General features: G+C 38.2%; 1 protein-coding gene across 1 annotated transcript in view; it reads left to right on the top strand.

Annotated features, from left to right (window-relative positions):
- LOC149445552 (transmembrane protein 132D-like) overlaps positions 1-27056 on the top strand; it is a 1204219-nt gene that overhangs the window by 396933 nt on the left and 780230 nt on the right. Inside the window, exon 2 of the mRNA XM_089653723.1 lies at positions 608-1490. Within this exon, the coding sequence (XP_089509849.1) occupies positions 608-1490 (883 nt within the window). The remainder of the gene's footprint in view (positions 1-607; positions 1491-27056) is intronic.

Below are 27056 nucleotides of genomic sequence, written 5' to 3'. Positions count from 1 at the left end.
AAAAGAATAGGAGTGAAAAGTACCCTCACGTATCATTGCACTGCTATTTTTTAGAAGAAATTCATTTAAAAATGTATATCTTCATTGACCCATGCGACCCATCACATTTCTGTGTAAACCACTGCCCCATGTATATTAGTTTTTGTTGACCAATCCATGTATTGTAAAGAAAGCTGTAGTACATAGGTCTACACATTTTATGTTTTCCTGCAAAAATCTTTTCATTACAGAATGATGGCAAAATAGGATTTGGAGCTATTGTTTGTTTTGTGTATGTATTTTTCTATCCCTCTTCAATATATCAACACTGGAAAATGGATTCTGAATTTGTTGGTCATTTGTTTTCTTATATGTAATCATTTATTACTCGATGTTTGCATTAAAGCATCAGAACGGTCATTTTAGTAGTCTTACCAAACCAGCCATCTGCCTTGGAATCTCCTGTACATCAATTAGAATCTCACATGCACACATTCACTCTAGCCAAATCTTGGTCATATCTTGCTTTGCCTTTTGCTTTTAAAAAGTTTGAAACTCAGTTTTGTAGTTTTACATGTTTGTATTCTGCAAATGTATTTTATCATGAATTATTTATATTTCTCAACAGTGACGGAGAGCCGTGGGATATTAGACAGCGTACAGAGGTTTTCCTTGCTTCCAACCTACCTACCAGTGACTTATACTATTCATCAGAGTGATGTTTTCTTCTTCCTGAAGGAAGCCAACCAGGATATCATGAGAAATTCCAGCCTGCAGTCACGAGTTGAGTCTTTTCTCATTTATAAAACCAAAAAACAACCTGTCATGAATGCCACATATGGGCCATTTTTTGTTGAACAAGAAGTGCCACAAGATTTACTTTTTATGCCCAATCATTTTGGATTTACAGACAAATTTACATTTAATTGGAAGATCAAAGCATATATCTTGAAGGATAAAATTTTTCGGACTAAACCCAAAGTTCAGATATTGTTTTATATTGTGGGGAGAGACTGGGATGATTACAGCACTACAGAGAGACTTCCATGTGTTAAGGTGTTTGCTTTTCGGGAAACTAGGGAAGTTAAGGGCACTTGCAAATTGACAAGTGATCTAGGGTTGTGTGTTGTTGAACTGGAGCTGCTTGCAAGCTGGTTTGATCCACCAACAGTTGTTGCCGGCCATAAAAGAATGATAGAGCAATCTGATGGTAGCCCTGTGGAATTGTACTATGCTCTTCAGCCAAGTGATAAGGGAGAGTGTGCCAAGGAAGACACCAAGAAAAGTACCATTCGGTCATCTCACAGTTACATGGATGATACTGGTCCACCATTACAGAGAATTGGAAGTGTTTATCTTTACCAAGCCGTCAGTAGGAACTCTTCCATTGAAGTACAGATTGATGGTAATTTGGCAATCCGATCTTTATCACAGAATATGAGAATAGGAGATATTATAACATATTTTGTGTTTGCCTCTAAAAATTTTACACAAGCCAAATTCAAACTGAGGTAAGATGTTACAAAATTATTTCTGTCTTACTCTAAAACATTAATGGGGGGTGTTTAAAAAAAATTCTAAATCTTGTGGTAAGAAATTCTTAGGCTGAAGGTAACGCTTTGTAAATAGTTGTATGCAAAATGAATTTTACATCAAAAGTATTTAGTGCATGTTGCTCTAAAATGACACATTTAGAATTATTTTAAAAAATATTAAGGTACTTTTGCATATAGGAAATAAACCAGCTTACACTAAGAGTATTCATAAATTCCTATTACAAACTTTTCTAAATCTAATACTGATATCAATAAAATACTTAATATTTCTTAGAATAATATTATATAGGGCATATGAGCATATGCTATTTATATATAAATAAATTCATAATGGCGCAAAAGTGAACCAAATGTTCAAAAAAACTATTGTAGCAATATGGGACATATACAGAAGAATATTACAGAAGTCCATCAATGTCCTTCATAACACATGTGGTATAAGTGTGTGTTCCATTTCAAAGCACTTGCTGCAGCTCCCCAAAGAGACTGTAGGACATCACAATGCTAAGAATGAATAAAACAAACAAAAGGCGCAGTTCAGCAATGAAAGCACGTTTATTAAATTAAAAGATAAATAACAACTCAGTGTTGTAATTCAGAAGTGCATATCTGAAGAGTTCTCCAGGCTGCTAAATGTTAAAAGTACATTCCAATCATAATCAAATAAAATAAAAACGAGAGGGCACCAACCCATAATTGTGCAGACTAAATCAAGGCAGCTGTCCCTTTTAGTGTAACCAACACTTTACATATGTGCAAAATAATAAAGGTAGGCTCTGGCACCTTAAGTATATGGGTGCTTCAAACGTGCATGAATTGAAACAAAACCTTACACCAATAAAGTGAAATAAATAAAAAAATATACTATCTACAATAAAAACAAATCAAAACCTTTGAACCTAGCATGTAAAAATAATCAGTATAAAGTCCAAAATATCTATAAAAAGTCCCCAATCATCATGTCCTTGAAAATATCGGCCACGGGGTTCTGGTGAGTGAGGAGTTTATCTACACGTGGTGGAGCACATTGGTTTTAAGAAGACTTTGTCACCCAGTTATTTTTTCAAGGACACAGTGATTGGGGACTTTTTATAGATATTTTAGACTTTATATTGATTATTTGTCTATGCCAAGTTCAACAGTTGTGATTTGTTTTTATTGTGGATAGTATAGTTTTTATTTTACTTTATTGATGTATGGCTTTATTTCAATTCATACACAATTGAAGCACCCATATACTTACAGGGCCAGCACCTACCTTTATTATTTTTGCACATTCCAATCCTGATGCCAGTGGCGGCGGTGGCAAGACCAGGACCTCAATGCACATAGAGAGGAACCTACAGCTGGGGAAGCTTGGAGAATGAAGTCATATGTCGAGCGTGCATCGGGGCATGGCTATGCATTTTAGGCTCAAGGCTTCTTTGTCAAGCCTGTCTGTCCTCTGCTAAAGATTTTCTTAAGTACGCAGGAGGAATGCAAAGTCCAGCCGAGTCTTAAGAAACTCACAGAAAAACATGAGATTAAAGTAGAAGACATACTCTCCATCTCTAACACAATGGCGATTAACTAAAAATAGAATTTGTTTTTAAAATATATGGCATATATGTGGGATAATAGTAAAAATAAACTATAATACTCAATAAATAGATAATAAAAGAAAAACAGATGATAAGACACTAAATTCAGGGCAAAAAGAGCCCAACTTGAAATCATGAAATGACTAATTAAAACTTATATAAATTGTATATGAAACATTTATGAAAATGTATTAAAATAGAAGTAATAATACAATACAAATATTAATAAAAGATAATTCCTGATGGTGCAAGGTCAAAAACTACTACATGTTCCCTATAATTTGTTATATCACTGTGTTTATCCCCCGTATAGAAGGTACCATGAGGATCTAAATGAGAAAATAGAGGTCAACACAGTCATTTAAAAAAATGTAGGGAACAGGTAATAGTTTTTTATCTTGCACTTTTGCATCAGCAATTATCTTTTAACTCTGTTATTATTATTGTTATTATTCATATTATTATTGTTGTTATTATTATTATTTCTATTTTAATACATATTTTCATATTTTATACAAATTATATATGTTTTAATTAGTCACTTCACGATTTCACATGGCCCCTCACAAGTTTTTACCCTGATTTTAGTTTTTGTCATATCATCTGTTTACCTTTTATTATCTATCTACTGAGTAGTATATATGTGTTTTAATAATATCCCATACAATAAAAATGCACATATATTTTATAGATTTTTTTTTACATTTAGTTAGAGATTGAACATATGCTATCTCTTGCTTTTATTTTGTGTATTTCTGTGCTTTTCTTAAGTATGGTTCAGCTGGGCTTTGCAGTATTCCAGTGTACTTAAGAACATCTTCAGCAGAGGAGAGGCAGGCTTGACAAAGAATCCGTAAGGCTTTGAAATGCATAGCCATGCCCCTATGCACCATTGACATGTGACGTCATTCTCTAAGCTTCCATGGCTGTCAGTTCCTTTCTGTGAAAATAGGGATGTGTGAATCATCCATGAGTCAAGGGTTGCCTTTATAGTTCCTTTCTATGTGCATCGGTGGTCCTGGTCTCAGCGCCGTTCTACTGCCATCAAGATTGGAATGTACTTATAACATCTAACAGCTTGGAGATCTCTTTTGACATGCACTTTTGACTTACACCACTGTGATTTTCCATTTGCCTTTTAATTTTTAAAATATGCTTTCATTACTTCATTTAGACTGTACCCTCTTGTGTTTGTTTTATACTATTTATATGATTGGTAAAATATCAGTCTGTTGGAAAAAGCAAAAAATATTTTTTTAAGGTTATGTTGCTTTTGACCAATTATTATCCTGTATACCATATTATTCTAAATATATAACATCTTTGTTTTCTTCACTTTTCTACATTATTCACAATGCAATTTCACATTTATTCATAAGATGGTATACAATGCTAATGGTTCTATACATATTGTATATATTATATAAACTGTATAATGCAAAGCACTTTGATCACTCGTGAAGCCTTAGTCTTTTTGTAGTCTTAAAGCAAAAGTGCAACGCACGGCATCTTCTATAGATATTTTTTTTTTGCATTACATAGATTGTAATTGTTTGCAAAATGAAATTTTAAACCCCACATGCCACATAAATGTATAAACAGAGCAAAGAGTAATGGTTCCGAAACTGAACTTTGGGATGTACCACTTATAACGTTACATGATTCTGAGTATGAATCATTGATCTCAACTCTCTGAGTGTGCTCTTTAAGCCACGTTTTAAGTATTTTATGTTTTCCACACCAAATACATTAGGCTTCTGCGAGTTAATATGTCAAAAAACTTTACAACAGCAACAGTCACTCTGTTAAAGCTTCCACATACTTCCTAGCAGAGAAGAAGTAGATAACATCTGACTTCCATAGATGCATGCTGGCTATCACAGGATGTTACTATCTATCACATATTCTTCTTGTGAGAATTACCTTAATAAACTTTCAGATATACTGTATTTCCAACAATAGAAGATAAGCTTAGGAGTTTATAGTTATCTATATAACTAGTCATGTATCATTTAGTACCATGGCAGTTATTTTAGAAGTCTCTAATAAAAAGGATGAAGGGCTCATCAGTGAATCTTTGTTGAATGTTATGTACTGTAAATACTATTTTCGTTGGTTTTGGTTGCATGCTTCTATAATACCCCCCATATTTTTGTATTCTCCTGCAGTCTCTACTCTGGTATATGGCAAAGGCACTTTTCAAGAGCATGCAATCTTGGAAGTCCTCAATTTAGTTCTTTAGCTTACAGCTTAGTTATCACAACAAATTATTTGGGATCCTCCACCATTCTTATATTTTATTACCGGCCCCAAGATGGACTAGTTCAGTTATGCCGAAGCCCCCCAAGTAACTTTTCTAGCCTATCCAACATGTGCTGAACACTGGCAGCAGACGCTTATATTGGGGTGGATCTGATGATAATTTATTCTATCCATCTTGCCAACATAGAAAGCAATCAAAAACATGGCAGAGATTTTTAAATGCTACCTACTGAGCTGGGCTTTACCTCCTGCTGTTAAACATTTGTTTTTTTAAGTATTCTTTTTTTCTAAGCAACTTACTCTAAGAAATCACAAAGCAAAGCACAGCACAGTTTTTGCTATCATATTTTTCTATTGTTCAAGGTTTTAACATAACATCCTTTTCCTTTAAAGGGAATAAAATATGTTATTACCAACAGATCTTTTTTTGAGTGCTTATTATAATTACTTTTAAATAGCACCACTATTTTCAAGTTTTTCTTACTTTGTCAGTTTTAAAAAGACTCTGGGGTCTATTTATAAATGTTTTTACACAAGATTCACATAGCTTTCACCCAGATTCCCCTTTTCTGTTGGATATTTTCCAACATTAAAACATGAAGAGCATGCATGTGACATTACACATTTCATCTCTTTAATTTTATTTTCATTTTGATCATTCATAGCTAAGGCCTTGCAGGTTTTGAATTGTCAGATCAGTTAGGCCCCCATTCTCCATAACATTACCTTTCTGTCTCCACCATGATCCAGCCTGGGCACACAATAATGTCCAACAAAGGATAAAAGTTAAGGCTGCAGCTCCTGTTTTGTTTGACCTTTTGTGTTACTATACGTTGCATACTTTTAGATGATAAATAGTTTTATTGTAAATTTACTTTTAAATGCTAAATAGTTTTGTAAAACTTTACATGTGGATAAAAAAATAATAAGTGCCAGTTCACACTGATGCAGTGTGGGATTTGCAGCGAATTCTGTATGTTTCCAGATCGTAATTGCACTCTGTTCATGCGAACCACTGCAGATGTCTATGTTAACCATTTGCCACCCGCCCTATGGCCGAATGGCGGGCGGCAAATATCATCAGCGTACCGGGTGGACACCAAATGGCGTCCTCCCGCACATGCACAGATTGCGCTCCTGCAGAGCGGCGCAGCGGCACGATCTGAGTATCGGCCCCGTTGCCGGTACCATGTGACCTGCTTTGACCAATCACAGCAGGTCACATGACAGTTGTATACAATGGATGGCTTCATTCATGCCATCCATTGTATACTAGCGTCTAGCTGTGAATGGTCACAGCTAATCACATGCACATGTCATGTGATTAGCTGTGGCCAAATCACAGCTAAGCACAAAAAAAAAAAAAAACCCTGAATGAATTGTTGTCATTCAGGTAAATGCTTGCTTATAGCTAAGTAATTCTTTGCTATAAGCAAATTGTGTAAAAAAAAAAAAAAATACTGATCACTTCCCCAAAGTAGTACAATGTTACTATGGTAACATTGTACTACTTTGGTCATAATGAAATATGAAAAAAAAATCTGAAAAAAAAGAAAAAAATTTTAATAAAAAATAAAAAAAATATATATATTTTTTTTTTTTTCATACAGTCACCAGTCAGTGTCCCTGATCACCACCATGCCAGTTATATGATGACGCTGTACTGCACTGGTGACAATATGTAAAAAAAAAATAGTGAAACTAATTTTTTTTATTTTTTCATTTTCCAAAAGATTATGACAAAAAAAATACAACTTCAAAAAACTCGCCATGCCTCTTATGAAGTACGTCGGACTGTCTACTTTGCAAAAAGGGGTCATTTGGGGGATATCTGTACTGTTTTGACATTCTTGGACCTCAAGAAATTAGATTGGCTGTCAGTACTTCAGGATTGATCAATATTCAGATCTATACCATAGTTTGTGAACTCTATAACTTTCCTACAAACTAAAAAATACATCCTAATTTGGGTTATTTTTTACCAAAGACATGTAGCAGAATACATCTTGGCCTAAATTTATAACAGAAACAAAGAAAAACTTTTTTTTTCCAAAATTTTTGGTCTTTTTTTGTTAATTTAGCAAAAAATAAAAACCCCGGTGGTGATTAAATACCACCAAAAGAAAGCTCTAGTTGTGTGAAGAAAATGATAAAATTTTAGTTTGGGTACAATGTTGTATGACCGTGCAATTGTCATTCAAAATGTGAGAGCGCTGAAACCTGAAGACTGGCTTGGGCAGGAAGGTGTAAAATTGCCCGGTATTGAATTGGTTAAGTTATCAACACCCCAAAAACGGTTCACAGAACACCCATGCGATCCGATTCCAGTGAGAAAAACAAAAGGTGCAAGCACCTTTGCCTGCGGGTGCAGTGCAATTTGAGGTACAATTTGAGCCATACAAAATGAATGGCTCAAACCACACTGCAAAGAATTGTATGTGGTTTGAACGGGAATATAGGGTGATTCCTGTCTGAATCATATGTAGTTTCCCACACTTCAATAGTGTGGACTGGCACTAAACCATAAAGAAGGCTCTATTTTGAAAAAAACTATTCAAAAGCTAAAAGATAACTTACAGATAAATACCTGCACAGATTCATTGCTTTAATCCCAGATAGTATTATATATGAAAGTGCAGGTCTCATCTTCTCTCAGATTGAACTGCACAGTTGGGTTTAATAAAGGCTTAATTCATTAATTCATCAGGTTCCTTTTAATGGCTAAAGGTTGTTATCCTAGAGCATAAATATTATTATTTAGTTTTATGCATAGATATAGAAAAAATATTTTAGGTATTGAAAAATTAGGAATGGCAACTTTATTATTATTAATACTATTAGACAGGAAAGAGTACAGTTACAGTACAATGCAAGAGGGTTAGGAGGGCCCTGCTCTTAAGAGCTTACAATCTAATAGGGTGGGGCAATGGTACAAAAGGTAATAGCTGTAAGGGGTGAGCTGATGGAAGAATTAAAAGTTCAGTTGTGAGGTGGAAGTGGGATAGGCTTCCCTGATTAGATTAAATTTTGTGGAGCACCTAAAGTTGAGTAAGGGCATAACTGGACAGATTGAGGTGGGAGAGGCACTAGGGAATAGTGGCTTCATTGGGAATGTAAAACATAAATAAATCTGCTCAAGGTGCTCGGGCACCCAAAAACAAAACAAAAATATAATATAATGTGGCAGAACATGTTGAGTGAAAACATTGGTGGGTTCTTTAATTTGGTGCCTTTGCTTTGCAGGATGAGCTATGGAGGTATTAGAATATCATGAATGTGGGGGAATCCAGCAGATTACAGACATGGAGTTTGAAGAGTGACTTAGTGACTGACATAGTGATGCTACTTCAATGACCTGTGAATATAGTGACAGTTAAAATAATTATGAGGGCTTTTAGGCCAATAATTTTGAATATCTGACAAGAGTCTTCATTCCAGAAGCTATAAAAAATCTTTTTTACTATAACAACTGTTATTTTTATCAATACCAGCAACTGTTATTTTCAGTCAATTCCACAGCCAACAGATATATGGCTAAAAATAATGATTGTTATTGTAAATTACAAATGCATTTTAGCTTAGTGCAGAGGTTTTTAACCAAAGGTATCCATACCCTTTTAGGTATAGGTAACAATTAATGGGGGTATTTGAATGCATTTCTGAATAATTAAAAAATTAAGCAGGATTTTCTGCATTTTCAAACTGGAGAGATGGACTGAGGGCTTGAAAAAGGAGTGCACTTCCGCCTTCCACGGCCAGTGCATGCTCCGAAACGCGTCGCAGTGCACCCTGGGATCTGACGTCATCACGGCCACGCCGCCGCTACGTTCCAGCGTGCGTTCCATCCGGCTTTGAGGGAGGACGTGCATGAAGGCTGGCCTCACCACTGTTCCCCCTCCAGCCACCACGCTGTTCCAGCCGAGAGCTGACCTCCCCACATCGCAGAGAGATGACGGCTCTTCACCCGGGTTACCACCCCACCGTTAACTATTGTTAACCACGGTTTTTATGCTTATGATTACTTCACACATGTGAGTGTTTCTACATTTAGACTTGAATTAAAAGACTTATTGCACTTAGAGGCGCTTCTCTCCTTTTTCTCATCTACAGAAGTTGCTACAGCTTATTTGGAAGCCTTGCCCTCAGTGCCACACGGAATCCTACGCTCTTCATACAGTAGCCACTAATACCACCATCACCCCATACTACCATTTCCCAGGACTTTGCAGTGTTTGCGCTGTTACAACCCTTCCTCACTTTTTCTGAGCTTAAAGTTGAAGTTTAATCTGCTTTCATTTTGCTACCCTGGTTGTTCATTTCTCCATCATCAACATGCTAGTAAAATTATTAAATAAAACTTTTCCATCTACCTTTTCTTCCTGAAAACAGGAAGGTGTGGTCACACCTACATGAGATGTTGATTGATTAAAGGAACTGAAAGCCAGAGAATGAAAGGGGTGGCCCAAGGACAGTCTTGCCTGGTACACATTATGAGGGCTCAATGAAATAAAAACTGAGGGGCTCAAGAGATGCTCGCCGTACTAACTATGCAATGTTGGTACAGCGATCTCCCTGCTGAGCTATTGTGTTCTGAAAGGGGATCTTCCCCCCCCCAGAACATACCGTTGCAACCACTGACAAGATGCCAATCGGCAGGTTTTTTCTGGCATGACCGTTCTACAGAAGTAAGACAGGCTGCTGTACACATGGTCCGAAGTTAGCCAGTTTCTGTTGAACCGGCCAATATTCTGCTCATGTGTATCAGGCCAAGTCTCAGAAGGAAAGAGTTAGATGATACTCAATGTCCTTCAGTCAGGCAGACTCTGTTGGACTCTGTTGCAGCTTCTAATGAACACTTTGAGAAGCCTACCTTGTACAGCAAAATCAGAGTAAGTAATATCATTACAGAAGAGGTAAAACTGCATAAGATGAAACGTAAATTTGGAGTTCAGCTTTGAATGATATATTAAAGAAAGCACTTTGCCCTTTCTACTCATCTTACTCCTGGCTACTAGAAATCAGGTTTGAGTTTACCGTTGCCACATAAGAAACAACCTGTAATGCAGTACATAGCTGTTATCTCTGGTCAGATGAGTCACAAGTGCCAGTAATTTAAAGGGATATAAAACTCAGCTCTATTCTTTAACCTCCCTAGCGGTCTGATTATGTCAGTATTTCTGTGCTCAAAGTGGTACATTTTTTTGCATGGAAATATGTTGTTTTTTTATTGTAGACCTGTAATTCTTAGGAATAACTCACTGAAATCTGTCCGAACAAGAGTCTAGTAAACATCCCATGTATGATAAAATTTGAAACACGAAATCATAAATTATAATATAATAAATAATCATAAATAATATAATATAATAATAATATATATATAATAACATAATATAATAATAATACATTTAATTCAACAATGTAATCAAACCAAAAACACTGAAATTTGAAAGTTCGCACATCACTGAGCACAGTCGCAGAATAATTTTTAATGTCTGATGACGAATTTCCTCACAAATCACTATCACTCAATTCTGCAAGTGGTTCTAATTTACTATCACTGTTCTCTAGATGGTCTAAAACTGTTTTTGACCTAAAGGGACGCTTTTTTGGACGCCATGGACATTTCTTAGTTTCCAGGCAGAAAGAACAGTAAAAATGCAGGCAGGGCACAGGACAAAGCACTAGGGACAAAATGTATGTGAAATGGTTTGATACAGTAATATTTTACTATGTGATTTTAGTGTATTGAGCGAATGTCACATTTTTACATTTTTGAATTTCCCGCCGGTTCCGTCCCCCGTACATCCCGTATGTCCCAACGCTCTCAGGGAATGGAACCCAGAAGACAGATGCTGGCATCAGCCAGAGGACATGGCTGGGGATGCTGCAGGGGGGACATCGCGGGAGCGAAGGACAAGGTAAGTGCTGGAGGGATCCCACAGCAACGCTGCAGAGTAATCCCGAGTGTAGCTGGGGGTTACCGCTTCTGGTGCTGAAAGTTAACCCCCAGCTACACTCGGGAATACCACCAGGGGGGTTAAAAGAGTGGGCTCACAGCAGGCATATTGTCAGTGTGTGTTGGACCTGTTAGGGAGAGCATACAGACTTGTGTTTATTTGAACTTTCTTAATTTTCCTAAATTTGAAATTGGAACTTGTCCTTTATGTATGTGCCCAGATTCCTATGCCCTTCCTTTTAGTCATACAAATGGCCAGAACTGAATTACAAGATTTATCCTTATAGATTTTAATTGGGTCCTTCCAAAGTTTGAAAACTTTGGGCAAGATTTGTGCAACTGAGCTCATACAGATTTGCTGGGATCGGTTTGCGAAACTTCTAGTTTATGAACTCTACTCTTCCCAAATGTTTCTTTGTTTTGGGAAACACATAATTTATTTGACTAATGTCTTTCCCATAAGTACTGTACACACGATGAGAATATCAGACAAATCATCCGGTTTTTTTTTTTCAGGTTTTTTTTTGCATGTTAGTCTCCATATTGAAAATGAAGAATTTACTAAGGTTACAAAATTTCGCGTATGCAGAATAAAAATGCAGGAGTGATGTAATCTATTGTATTTGTTTTGTATCTTCAGATGAAAATTGTACTGATTAAACAAAAATTGTGTGATTTGGTATTGTAGGAGAAAAAAATTTGTGCTTCTCCCTTCAAATAATTTCAGACAAAAACTGTGTACTAACGATCAGATTATCGAAAGCGGTATTTTTCGTACGATTTTCTGATCATGTGTACTATGCAATTTCTGCCTTGTTATTAAATCTCTAATGCAAATCACAGTAAAGCTCCTAGTAGATGTTATGAGCACCCCCTCCCTCCTTCCTTTTTAATCAACTTTTCTTTGGGTTGCTATTTTACAGTATAAATATCTTATAAGAGATAATGAGCTCCCTACTGTGAAATTTAAAGGCATCGATAGTTACTTGTGAAGACTCAAGCTTTGCATTCAATTCTTTTTTGTTTATATGTTTCAAAACTAATAGAAATGGCATTTTGCAGTGTATTTTTCCACAGGATCTTTTTACTTTGCTGAGCTTTCAGATCACACATTTCTCTATTATAGATGGGCTCTAGACAACTGTTTATTTTTTTGATAATGAAATCCAGCAGATTTATGTTTGTCTGAATCTGTTTTGAAATCTTGGTCAAAATGGCTAGTTTAGTCATAGTTCATGTTTTAAAGCCTAAAAACATGGCTTATTTCAGTCTTCATATTGCAGCATATTAGGCAAGGTTAAAAGTGAAAATTCAGTTGAATGAGACGTAAAGAGCCTGTTATAAAGATCTGACCTATAAAGACATGGGTCAAGAATTAATTCTCCAAATGTTTTAAGATTCAAGTAATCTGGAGCAGAACTATATTTTCTCATTCTGAATTACATGGTGAAAGGATTATCCATGGATGTATGACAATTTACACGTGTCACAGAGTTTCTTGTGACTTTAGATTAGTTGGCTTTCCATAAGAGTTGCCATTGTATATTTTTAAATAAAAGCCAACTCCTTTGTGTGTGATATATTCAAATAGAATTACACAGAATTTTGGATTGTACTGTCAACGTTATATTAGAGTCAGATTGTTGCCATCATATGCCATGTACTGGGAAGACCCATGCGGCACGCCGCAACCTCCAGCAGTTGCCGTGGAAAGTTTGCTGTGCATTGATACTGAGAGATAAAGCAGTACTTGCACTCAGCAGATGGGTATTTCAGGAATATTGTTCACAATCCTGATTTCTTATGGAAAAGTTTGATACTCTCACATATGACCAACTTGTTGTGGGTCATGGACAGTAGATGACACATGGGTGGGGATACATGATCCAGCCACTGAACAGTCTATTTCTTTAAGGCTTGGTTCATACCTATGCAGTTTGCTTTTGATCCACTTTTGCAGTGCTTTTTGCGTATCTGCACATGCATTTTTCATGTGTTTTTTGATGCGTTTTCCTTTTTTATGCTTTTTTTGGCCAGTTTATTGTTGGATGGGATAAACAAAAGGAAAATGCATCAAAAACACACCAGAAAAGTGCAAGAAACACACTACAGGCTTTTCTGCAGCGTCTCCATGAAGTCTTTGGAACCAAAAACGTACTTCTTTTGTTTACATTTTGCTTTCAGAAGGGAAAGGGAATGCTTCTGACAGCAGATGCGTCATGGTTATTAGGGATGTGGTGGCCAGAAATCCACCTGTTCCTTAACAACTAGCTATCCATCACAGTGAATTTGGATTGGGTTTGAAAAGATTGAATCCTTCCGATAAAAATTAATATACAAAGTGAATGCCCAGTTTATGAAACGAACCTTGAAAACAAATCTGTTCAACATAATGAATATGATGAAACTAAATTCTTCAATTAATGAATGAAAAGAAAACGAAATGTCTGCTCTGGGAACACAATATCATGGAAGCACAATACATTTTTTTGTTTCTAAAATAATTTTATACAGGTAATGAAAAAAGTGGTACAAAGTATCAGTTTATAAACTTGTAAATGTAAAACATTTTTAATAGACTTTACTGAAAGCCATAATAGTTTTCCTTCAAAGTATCAGTATGTGAATTATGAACATCAATATTAAATCAGGTTTACATGTTGAATAAGGACATCTGACATCCAGAGAAACTGCAATAGTATTGGCTACATCTGTCAGCTGTTGCTTTAACTGCTTCCCGTCCGCCCTATAGCACTAATACTGCTACAGGGCATCAAGGGTGCACAAAATCACTTATATATACACGTGATTTTGCATTTCTGGGAAGGGGCCTCGGCTGTCAATCTCGCCAGCACCCAGTGATCAAGGAGGATTACTGACAGAGGAAGAGAACTGTAAGTAAACAGTACAGTTCTCTCCCTTGTCAGCTCCTGCACATTGCTAGGCATGGCTTTATATAGCAGAACCATACAAAACAGTGTGCTTACAGAGAAGCACACACACACACAGCACACAGTAAAACAGCACACAGTTAACCCTTTGATCGCCCACACATTAACCCCTTCCTGCCCAGTGTCATTAGTACAGTGTCAGTGCTTTTTATTAGCACTGATCACTTTATTGGTGTCACTGGGGATGTCAGTGACACCAAGTCAGTTCCCCGAAGTGTCAGAATGCCCATCGCAGCCCCGCTATAAGTCGTTGACTGCTGCCATTACTAGTAAAAATAAAAAATTAAAAAAAAATTGCACTATATATTAATTAATTAATTTCCATGTATTGGGATTTTGTTGTAGCAAAGACATGTAGCAGAATACATGTTGGCCTAAATTTATGCCGAAATTTGATTTCATTTTGCGCAAAAAATAAAATATGCATAGGCGATCAAATGCCACTGAAAGAAAGCTCTAATTGTGGGATAAAAAGTATGTAAATTTCATGTGGGTGCACCGCTGCATGGTCGTGCAATTGTCAGTTAAAATAACGCAACACCATAAAGCAAAAAATTGGCCTGGTCAGAAAAGGGGGTAAATCCTCTGGAGGGCAAGTGGTTAACTGCTTAAGAACCACCCTATAGCAGATATACTGCTACAGGGCGGCACATGTGCGCAGAATCATGTATATATATGTAATTCTGCATGTCAGGGTAGGGTGTGCGCGCGAGCCGCGCATGCACCACCATTCGTGGCTGCAGATGTCAATCACTGGGTCCCGGCAGGTAATTACCCGCTGGCACCCGGTGATTACCAAGCATCTCCGACGGGGAGGAAGACTGTTTTGTTTACAAACAAACTTCCTCCCTGGCAGCTTGAGCACACTGTTCCGTATGGCTGTGCACAGCACAGCCATCCCGATCAGTATGCTTACAGTGAAGCACACACCCCCGCCCCCTAGTAAAACACTCCCTACACACAGTTAACCCTTTTATCGCCCCTCATGTTACCCCTTCCTGCCCATTGTCATTAGTACAGTGTCAGTGCTTTTTTTTTTTAGCACTGATCACTGTATTGGAGTCACTGGGGTGTCATTGACACCAAGTTAGTCCCCCCCCGTGTCAGAATGTCCGTCGCAGTCCCGCTAAAAGTCACTGATCGCATTACTAGTAGAAAAAAAATCCCATTATCTATACCGCCATTTGTAAACGCTATAACTTTCACATAAACAAATGAATTTACATGTATTGGGATTTTATTTAGCAAAGACAAGTGGTAGAATACATTTTTGCATAAATGTTTGACGAAATTTGAATTTTACATTTTTTTACTGCACATGTTTAATAGCAAAAAGTCCAAAATATTGTTTTTTTCTCAAAATTGTCAGTCTTTTTCTGCTTATAACGCAAAAAAATTAAAAACACACAAATGATCAAATACCACCGAAAGAAAGCTCAATTCATGGGAAAAAAAGGACGTAAAGTTAATTTGGGTGCAGCGTTGCATGACCGCGCAATTGTCAGTTAAAGTGTTGCAGTGCTGTAACACAAAAAATGGCCTGGTCAGAAAGAGGGGCAAATCCTCAGGAGGGCAAGTAGTTAATAGTACTGATGATGAACTGCACAAATATACAGTATATGTGTACATTATGTAGGGAGAAGATACAACATATACACCACATACCTACAGCTGGTGTGTAGCAAATGAGAGGCAAATTTACTTTGTGGTAAGTGCATGCTATACTTACCCTTACATACAGTATGTGAAAAGCAACACCCCAATATGTTGTCTTCCACTAAAGATAAAGAAATAAAGGAATTGTAGTTGCAGGCTTAGAAAAATGATGCAGCCAAATGTGTGTGTGTATATATATATATATATATATTCATGTTTGTTATTCTTTAAAAGACATATTTATCCTGTTGTGCTTGCTACATATGTAGTGTTTCCTGACTGAATAGAACGTGGCTGTTACCATGGAGATATCCTTACCTCCCTCAGATGCTGAAACATTGCACTGATTCTGTATTATCATATGGACTTTTTTATGGCTTTATCCCATTTCTGTACTCCTTCAGCTCAACAGGTTAGTCATAATCTACTTAATAGTGGTTGTTTACTAAAGGAGTAGAATGAATGCCGAGACCAGGGAAGCTGTTTTCACTTTAATCATCCAATTATGTGCAAGGCAATTGCTACTTTTCTATCCCCTCGCATATGATTGGATATTCAAAATGAACACAGTTTGATTAGGCGTAGTGAGCATTGTGTTCTTTTGGCAAATCAACCCCATAATGTCAACCTTAAAGTGTTACTAAACCCACAACCCCTAAGACAGAATCAGTCTGTAGATGCAGTAAAGCATGCTTATTGTTATACTCACTGTGAAACCTAAGGGGTTAATCCTCTGCATTGTGTAAAAAGGCTGTTTGATCCTAACTTCTCTGATCCACCCTTCCAGTGCCCCCCTCTTATCTCCTGATAAGACACATGCTCAGTTTGGTTTGTATCTAAAGTGTTTTTTCTTTCTTTCTTTCTTGGGAGAGTGCATGTGACCATCACAGGGCCAATCAGCACTGTCCAGACAGAGGTCAGGGGCCCTGCATCCTCATAGAGCAAAATGAAAACTCCCCCTACAAGCTTAAACCAGTGCTCTGCTGAACACTGATAGAAGTCACAAGACTGCTCTAACTCCTGATGAGAAACGGTATTTAGCAGTTTATATTTACTAAAATAATTGCACTTCCATGTTCTGTGTACTGTGGGAGACCAGATATGGTGAATGCAGGGTCTTTCTATGGGGGCACTTGTGCAGGCTCAATCCTGACCTGCCCTTTCTGCATCTATTGACACAGACAGCACAGTTCGACCATGTCCCTGCTCCCTTGTCACAGATTTTGATTGGCAATGGCTATCAATCTGCCCTATGAGGAGAGAACCTCTGCTCTTGTGCACAGAGCTGGGCTTGGGTATGTATAAGGAGGATGGGACACAGAATACATTAAGGTAAAAAAACCTTAAGGCTTTAGAACCACGTGAAGGTCTTCTGGCAATTTCATATAAATGTTATGTATTCTTTAATTCAGATGGCAGCAGCCATTATTGACCACAAACTGCTAACGCTTGTTGTCTAATAGTCTCACTGTTTTTCTGACTTCTGTACTTTGAGTCATTGACCAAATTACATCTCCAATCTTGTCTCCAAATATCACCCAAACCGTACTCTTCGCTCCTCGCACAACCTCCTGCTCTCTAGCTCCCTCGCCTCCTCCCATGCTCATCTGCAGGACTTCTCCAGAGCTTCCCCCATCCTCTGGAATTCTCTACCCCAAATTATCAGACTATCGCCTACTCTGCTCACTTTTAGGCGATCTCTGAAAACCTATCTCTTCAGGGAAGCCTATCCTGCCCTCAGCTAATAATGGAATCTTCTACTCCTCCTACCAGTCCATCCCCCACAGTTATTACCTTTTGTACCACTAGCCCCTCCCTCTTAGATTATAAGCTCCAAAGAGCAGGGCCCTCAAATCCCTCTTGTATTGAACTGTATTGTTGCTGTACTGTCTCCCTTATATTGTAAAGCGCTGAGCAAACTGTTGGCGCTATATAAATCCCTTATAATAATATAATGACCAGTAAGGATGGGCTAAATTCACCTGGGTTCAGTTTGGGTTGGATTTGGCAAACATTACTAACGTTTTGGGTGCCGAATCTGAATCCTATTGAAGTACATAGGAGCTGAATGGTAAAACCAGTTAAACCTAGTACACAGAGGTAGTTTTTTTATTTTGTTCAAGCTGAACAAAAAAACCTGAGTAGCTTGTGAGGAGCTCGCTGTTCTAACTATGCAATGTTAGTACAGCGATCTCCCCGCTGAGCTATTGTGTTCTGACAGAGGGACTGCACCTCCCCCCCAGAACATCCTAGTCAGTGCCCACTGATCAGATGCCGATTGGCTGCTGGTATTCTAGCATGCCCGTTTGACAGAATCTAGACATTAGGCCAGCTTCTGTCGGACAGGCTGCTGTACACACTAGCTGAATGTCGGCGGGTTTCTGTTGAACCGATCAATTCTGGTCAATATTCAACCCGTGTGTACCAGCCTTAATGATAATTTTCTAGGCTAATAGGTATTAAGGGGTGTAGGGGGGCAATGCTCTGGGTGACATGTACCAAATTTTAAAAAAATCTGTTTGGTGGATAAAAGCAATTTTACTAATACCTTAAGGGCAATAATAAAATGCAAAATTCCATTAAGCAGTTCCTGCCTGGTATATAGTCATAGGACATCCTCTCAGAACACACCTCGCGTGGGCCCCATGGGCCACACTGCCGTACGATCTGTCACCCACTGTGTCCACTGGATGACAGATCAGTGTACCAGCCCGATGCTGGTACCATGAGATCGCTGTGACCAATCACAGAAGATCACATGACAATTGTACACAATGGATGGTGTTCATTCATGCCATTCATTGTGTACTATTATGTAGATCTCTGTAATTGGTTACAGCGATCGCGTGGTACAGACAGGGCCAATCACATCCCATCTGTACCATGTACTTAGCTGTGACCAATCACAGTTAATCATAATAGTACACACTGAATGAAAATATTTCATTTTTAAAAAATAATCATTTATAACAGTAAATATCACTGTTATAAATGATCATATTGTGTAGAAAAAAAAATCCTGACCACATCCCCAGAGTAGTAATAGTGGTACTATGGTAACACTGTATTGCTCTCGTCACAGTATATACTATATTGCTAAAAGTGTTGGGACACCCCTCCAAATCATTGGATTCAGATGTTCCTTATCACCTCCATGGCCACAGGTGTATAAAATTAAGCACTTAGGCATACAGACTGCTTCTACAAACATTTTTGAAAGAATGGGTCGCTCTCAGGAGCTCAATGCTCAGTGAATTCAAGCGTGGTATTGTTATAGGTTGGTACCTGTGCAATAAGTCCATTTCCTTGCTACTAAATATTACACAGTAAACTGTTAGTGGTATTATAACAAAGTGGAAGCTACCAGAACAGCAATTTAGCCACGTATAATGACAGAGTGGGGCCAGTACATGCTGAAGCACACAGTATGCAGAAGTCGTCAACTGTCTGCAGAGTCAATAGCTAAAGACCTCCAAACTTCGTGTGACCTTCAGATTAGCACAACAACAGTGTGTAGAGAGCTTCATGGAATGGGTTTCCATGAGCAAGCAGCTGCATCCAAGCCTTACATCATTAAATGCAATGTAAAGAGTCAGATTCAGTGGTGTAAAGCACGCAGCCACTGGACTCTAGAGCAGTGGAGACATGTTCTCTGGAGTGACAAATCTCACTTCTTTGTCTGGCAATCCAATGAACATGCCTGGGTTTGGTGGCTGCCAGGAGAATGGTACTTGCCTGACTGCATTGTGCCAAGTGTAAAGCTTGGTGCAGGGGGGATTATGGTGTAGGGTTGTTTTTCAGGGGTTGGGCTTGGCCCCTTAGTTACAGTGAAGGGAACTCTTAAGTCATCAGCATACCAAGACATTTTAGACAATTTCATGTTCCCAACTTTGTGGGAACAGTTTGGGGATGGCCCCCTCCTGTTCCAACATGACTGTGCACCAATGCACAAAGCAAGGTCTATAAAAACATGGATAAACAAGTTTGGGGTGGAGAATCTTAACTGACCTGCACAGAGTCCTGACCTCAACCCGATAGAGCACCTTTGGGATGAATTAGAGTGGAGACTGTGAGCCAGGCCTTCTCGTCCGACATCAGTACCTGACCTCACAAATGGGCTTCTGGAAGAATGGTCAAACATCCCCATAGACACACTCCTAAGCCTTGTGGACAGCCTGCCCAGAAGAGTTGAAGCTGTTACAGCTGCAAAGGGTGGGCCAACTCAATATTGAACCATATGGACTAAGGGATGCCACTAAAGTTCATATGCATATGTAAAGGTAGGCGTCCCAATACTTTTGATAATATAAAGTATATGTATATAGAATAACGTGTGTGTATATATATATATATATATATATACAGTTGTGTTCAAAATAATAGCAGTGTGTTGAAAAAAGTGAATAAAGCTCAAAATCCTTCTAATAGCTTTCATTTCCATACACACAAATTCATTGGGAACACTACACATTCTATTCCAAATCAAAACATGATGAAAAATATATCAAATTTGTGTTGTTCCTCTAAAAAAAAGTGAATATTAGACTGTTCAAAAAAATAGCAGTGTTTGTATTCTTCTTTACAAACTCAAACATTCAGTATATAAACTGAAAAATGTTTGAAGATTTTGCTTTCCTTTGAATCACTTAATTAATATTTAGTTGTATAAGCACTGTTTCTGAGAACTGCTGTACATCTGTGTTGCATGGAGTCAACCAACTTCTGGCACCTGTGAACAGGTATTCCAGCCCAGGATGATTGGACTACATTCCACAGTTCTTCTCTATTTCTTGGTTTTGCCTCAGAAACTGCATTTTTGATGTCAGCCCACAAGTTTTCTATTAAATTAAGATCCGAGGATTGGGCTGGCCACTCCATAACGTCAATCTTGTTGGTCTGGAACCAAGATGTTGCACGTTTACTGGTGTGTTTGGGGTCGTTGTCTTGTTGGAACACCCATTTCAAGGGCATTTTCTCTTCAGCATAAGGCAGCATGACCTCTTCTAGTATTCTGATGTATTCAAACTGATCCATGATCCCTGGTATGCGATAAATAGGCCCAACAGCGTAGTATGAGAAACATCCCCATATCATGATGCTTGCGCAACCATGCTTCACTGTCTTCACAGTGTACTGTGGCTTGAATTCAGTGTTTGGTGATCGTCTGGCAAACTGTCTCCGGCCACTAGACCCAAAAAGAACAATCTTACTTTCATCAGTCCACAAAATGTTGCGCCATTTCTCTTTAGGCCAGTCAATGTGCTCTTTGGCAAATTGTAACCTCTTCAGCACATGTCTTTTTTTCAGCAGTGGGACTTTGCGGGGGCTTCTTGCAGATAGTTTGGCTTCACATAGGCGTCTTGTAATTGTAACGGTACACACAGGTAACTTTAGACCTTCTTTGATCTTCCTGGAGCTGATTGTTGGCTGAGTCCTTGCCATTTTGGCTATTCTTCTATCCATTCGAAGGGTAGTTTTTTGCTTTCTTCCACGTCTTTCAGGTTTTGGTTGCCATTTTAAAGCATTTGCGATCATTTTAGAGCAGCCTATCATTTTCTGCACTTCTTTATATGTTTTCCCCTCTCCAATCAACTTTTTAATCAAGGTACGCTGTTCTTCTGAACAATGTCTGGAACGACCCATTTTCCTCAGAATTTCAGAGAGAAATGCACTGTAACCAGTATGTACACCATTTGCTGCCTTCCTTCCTTCCTCAAATAAGGGCAATAATTGCCACCTGTTTTTCAAATGAATGAATGAATGAATGAATGACCTCACTAATAGAACTCCTCACTGCTATTATTTGAAACATGCCCCTTTCAATTAGTGATTCAATTACACAGAATCAGCAGCATGCATGTCATGACTGTTGGGTCTGTTGGATTTCTATTACTCTACTACACCTGCTAGTAAATTATTTGCCATGTAGAAATATAATTTCTACCAAAAACAGTGATTGATGAGGTTATTGATGTCTGACTGCTATTATTTTGAACACAACTGTATATATGTACCATGGTTTGTGGACGCTATAGTGTTCCTACAGTTTAGTAGAATATATATTGAGTTATTTTTACCAAAGAAATATGGCAGACTACATTTTGACCTAAATTTATGAAGAAAGATTATTTATTTGCCAAATTTTATAACAGAAATGGAAAAAAACTATTTTTGTTCACATTTTTTCTTTGGTCTTTTACATTTATTTTGCAAAAAAAAAGAGACCCAGTGGTGATTAAATTCCACCAAAAGAAAGCTGTGAAGAAAGATAAAAATTTAATTTGGGTACACTGTTGCATGATTACACAATTATCATTCAAAGTGTGACAGCTCAGTATTGAAGTGGTTAATCACTCTATCAGTGCCATTTATAAACAGTTGCAGGCAGACTGGAAATTTAAACAACACAGCTGCTACAGCACCCAGGACTGTGTTTGAACTTGTTCAGCAGGTGATGGGCTTTCAGGTGGGAGTGATTGAGGTCGCAGTCCTCCAAAGGTACTGCCTCATGTCTGACTGCCCCTGCCATGTATCCAAGGCTCTGCTATTCCACCTGTGGACCCAGAACTGGCATGCAAGGTATTAATGGGTGGAAAGGAGAGTGACCACTAGATATTTGTTCATTGATATTCCTTTCCACGAATGAACATGGGCTATTACTTGTCCATGGCTGTTGTATCCTGGCAAGAAGCTAATGGAGCACAATTCATACTGGAGGACAGGGGAGACATCAGGAATATAATATCTCCCTGATGTCTCAGTAAAGAGAATCTGTCATTACAGTATGCTATTGGCCGCTATGTGATAGCTGTAAAGACAAGTGTAAAAAGAAGAAAAAGAAGAAGAAAAAAGTAACTATATAAAATAAACAAAATACAAAAATGTTTAAAGTCCCCCCACCCCCACATACATGAACCTACAGATGAAAACAAGAATTGTACAAAACATGTTATAGCTATCCAGGAATGTAGGAGTAGGAACAATAATTCTAGAGGCATAATTCATGGTTAACTTTAAATTGATAATCTTTAAAGGCTTTTAAAGCATCGTCTTTGGATACCAAAGGTTGTTGCCATTTCAAAGATGTGCACAATTTTAAAGCTTGATGTGTTGGGTATCTATTTATTCATTGCAACCTCATCTTTTATATTTTACCATAAAATTGGGTAACACATTGGGGTTTATTTACTAAAGCTGGAGAGTCCAAAATCAGACTCCCTTCTGCATAGAAACCAATCAGCTTCCAGGCTTCATTGCCAAAGCTTCATTGAACAAGCTGAGGTTAGAAGCTGATTGGTTTCTATGCAGAAGGGAGTCTGATTTTGGACTGTCCAGCTTTAGTAAATAAACCCCATTGTGTCTGTGTGCACTAAAATTAGCTTTAGTGTACTTTTACTAAAAAACCTACTGCAGCAAAAATGACATTTACAAATGTCATTTAAATTGCTGTCAAACAATAGCTCTGGGTAGGAATGAATTTAATGCCTGATCCGAACACATCATGTTATGTCAGAACAACATGTATAAAAGTGGTTGTTAAGGCGCTGCTGAGTCCTTAACAACCAGTGACTTCACCAGTCTCATTCAGGTCTGGTATAGGTTTTAAGGGGAAGCCCCCATAGAGAAATCAAGAAAAAAGCAAGGACTACTTTGCCCCAACACTGGCCCAGTGGTTGTGGGCGGTTGTGGGTGAGGGGCTTATCAGAATCTCCCTTTAAAAATAAGGGGGCACCAGAGAGCATCCATATTGATCAGTAACAAGAATGCAGCAAGTGATGTCAAGAGTAAATTTGGAATTCCTGATTTACATACATGCTTAGGTCAATGACTCTGAAGTTTCTAAACTCAAGTAGCATATACAGGAGGAGACCTCAACACGTTTCTTTGAAATGTACACTCACTATTGAATGAGTCAGATGAATAATTCACCTTTCATACTCTTTCTTGCTCGGTACAGCTCCATCTAAGCTGTCAGTGACAGCCTACCTGAAAAGAAATGTCTGCTGGAAATATCTATTACCCATATTACACTTAGCACTTTCTTTTTTGCACTGCTTAGCACCAGTGTTCATTTATTTATTTTTCCTCAGATCTGCTTCTTTCCCCGTATAAGTCTATAGGAATGAAAAAGCAACTTGAGGCAATGCAAGGAATTCTGGATGGTCCCAGACTGATATAAAAAGCAAGCTGCATTTGCCTATCAATGTCCATTGACACAGGCCCTTACTGACTTGAATCAAGTATGTGGAAGCAAAATTCTGGCTTACCCATAACTTACTGCCTGTGTTATTCCGCTCAGGAACTCACAAAGTATTTAAAGTAGAGGATTTGCATGACAGCCTGGTGACAAAGCAGAATCAATAGGGAACCTAAACAGTAGCCTTGGCTTGGAGGATGCCCAGGAAGCCCAGCTAAAATCATGTTCCTGCCTGTTAGTCAAAGCTGTTCTTCATAAGGGAGGATGCACTTGTAGACAGGTGGTGTCTGATAGGACCATATCAGTATACAAAATACAGATGGTGTCACTTCTCTGTGCATTGCAATCCTTATTAGGGATGAGCTCAAGGAACAGTCTGAACACAGGTTCGGACTGAACTTTGCTTATCTAAGCATTCATCAATCACTGGATATATTTGCTCATTCACAGGGAGCCAAACATCATGTATAGTAGCTTGCTGGGAATCCCTGGCCATGTAAACAAAGGGCACGGATAAAACCGATATCACTTACCATATTTGTTCAATTAAATCACCTGGGAGACTCCATCCTTTTGTTTACAATTAGTGACCAGAAGAGAGGGGAGATGTCATTTGCAGCAACTGTAGCGATGAGGTTGGACATGTCCATAAGTCGGTTATTTTTTCCTTTCAGTGGTAGGCTGTTATCATTCATCCCGATTTATAAGTATCGGCATTGCTGGATGACGTGATTGATGATGGATTTACATATTGAAACACTTATGGGGGTCTTTAATTTTTTTTTGTTATAAAGAATATGTAAAAACATGTACCTTTATTTACCCTTGTACATTTCTTTATTTTACTATTTTCCCCAGCGAAGAGCCCAGTCTCCCATGCAATTTGTTTAGCAATCCCTTACTTATTTGCCTAGAAAATATTTATTTTCTACTATTTTCTTAACATTTGGCACCTTTTGTTTTCAATTGAAACTTCAGCTACATTTGGAATAATGTCAATGGAAGGGATGAAGAATGAGGAACAAAACTAGGGCCGCATACTTTCTTAATCTGCGTCTGCTGGGCAACTTTATTGTTTTAGAATTTTAGTTTTTCAAAGCAAGCAACAGCAGTTCATGTACTGTATCTCTCAGAACAGGTTTCTTTTAAAAAAACAAAAACAAACCTGAAAAAATGACTTTAATGCTACTTTAAGCTAAGCTCTCATTTACTTTGCAGAATAAACATTCTTTACTACTTTAGTAAATCAGCTTCAGTTAGCAGCAAGGTACTGTTACATTAGTGTTTATTCTGTATATGTATGCCAACATTTATGTCACTGGGTGGTAGTTTTTGGTAGGTATTGTTCACTTGTTTTGTTGGCTGTTGCCCTTCTAAGGGTGTAATAACAGACCATTGTAGACATGGACATTTCCCTACCCATGCTTTCTCATAAGATATTGCATGATCTAGTGACTGTATTGTTAAAGCAAACTTAGACAAAAATAATTGCCATATAAGCATCTTGTAAAGAAAGATTACTAATACCAGTCAGGCAGGCAGTAACTCAACTTTTGGACTTTTCTGTGGCCCTGCTGGTATCCAACACTGTTGGGGCTGTTAGATGCTGCATCTTTTGCTGCTTACTATGATTATTCTCACTGGAGCTACCTCACTCAGTTTGCGACACGACCCCTGAAACCCCTGGTATCAAATACCAGTAGTGGCCATAGCTTTGGAAGGCAGGTGAGAATTAGTGACCTCAAACTCCTCATAGGATTTTTTCTGGTGACATGGTAACATGGTAGCTTTAAAGTCTGCAATATATATATATATATATATATATATATACACACACCTATCCTGCTGAGAAAGATGTTCAAACATTCTCCATTCTCAAAATGTTGGTACCTCGGAAGACAACAACTAAACATCGATGTAAAACATAAAGACATGCATAATTCGTTTCCAGCAATCATGTCTGCAATTTTCTACAGTTACATCAATAAAGAGCTGAGGTACTAAAACTGTGGCAACCTTTTATATTTAGTTGCTGTAATGATACTGCTCATCAAAAGCAAAGAATTGCTTCAAAAAAACAAATAAGATAGAGCAACAATAATAGATTGAAATTACTGTAAGCTGTGGGTTGAGATCTGATGCCTAAATTTATTTATTTATTTATTAAGGCACAAATCAGCAAATAACAAATGAGGGTTTCTAAAATGGCTCAGATTAGTACATGCTTTCCAGAGGCCAGTGCCTCAGTGAAGCTTGTGTGTGCATGCATCCCAACAGACAGTGTTTGATTGGAACTTGTGCGTGCTTGGCTTTCAGGACCTGCTATTTTGAATTTGTTTTGTGTGTATACTAGTAGTATTCCACCATCTACTGTTTTGTTGGACCACATGTTCATACATTTTGGTACCCACTGACTCAGCAGAGCTGGTATGTGTATGCAGTTCAGCATGTATTGGGGTTTATTTACTAAAGGCATGTAGCTCCCCTCAAGTTTAGCTAGGGGGAGCTAGTTAGTTTTTGTAGGTAGAGGCAAAGTAGCAGCCTGGGATGAGTCAGCCATGCTATCTTGGGTCAGGGCTGAGGGCTCTGTAGGTCAGTTCCCTGGTACCTCCCCCTGCTCTAGAGGCTGGATAAGTTTCTAGAGGTCAGTGGGTGGGGGTGAGGAGAGGCTGATCTTTATACTTAATGGATCTTGGCCAATTGCCAAGCAGGAGGCTTGGCAGGGGTCCAGGACAGCCCTTAAATATGGTTTAGCTTGATCAGCAGGGGAGTAGTGAGTGTCAGGTAGAAGATGGACTGAAGGCAGGAGTGTGGATTTGGGGGGGCAGGAGAGGGACCTACCGACAGGCAGGAGCTGACAGGAGGATCTCTCTGCCTCATTGTCCCTAGAGAGAGGACACCTTGTGGAGCAGGGAA

This window comes from Staurois parvus, unplaced genomic scaffold (assembly GCF_062004578.1).
Source record: "Staurois parvus isolate SC_StPar_1 unplaced genomic scaffold, SC_StPar_1.0 ptg000719l, whole genome shotgun sequence".
Classification (NCBI taxonomy): Eukaryota; Metazoa; Chordata; class Amphibia; order Anura; family Ranidae; genus Staurois; species Staurois parvus.
This window is presented reverse-complemented; position numbering and strand designations above follow the sequence as displayed.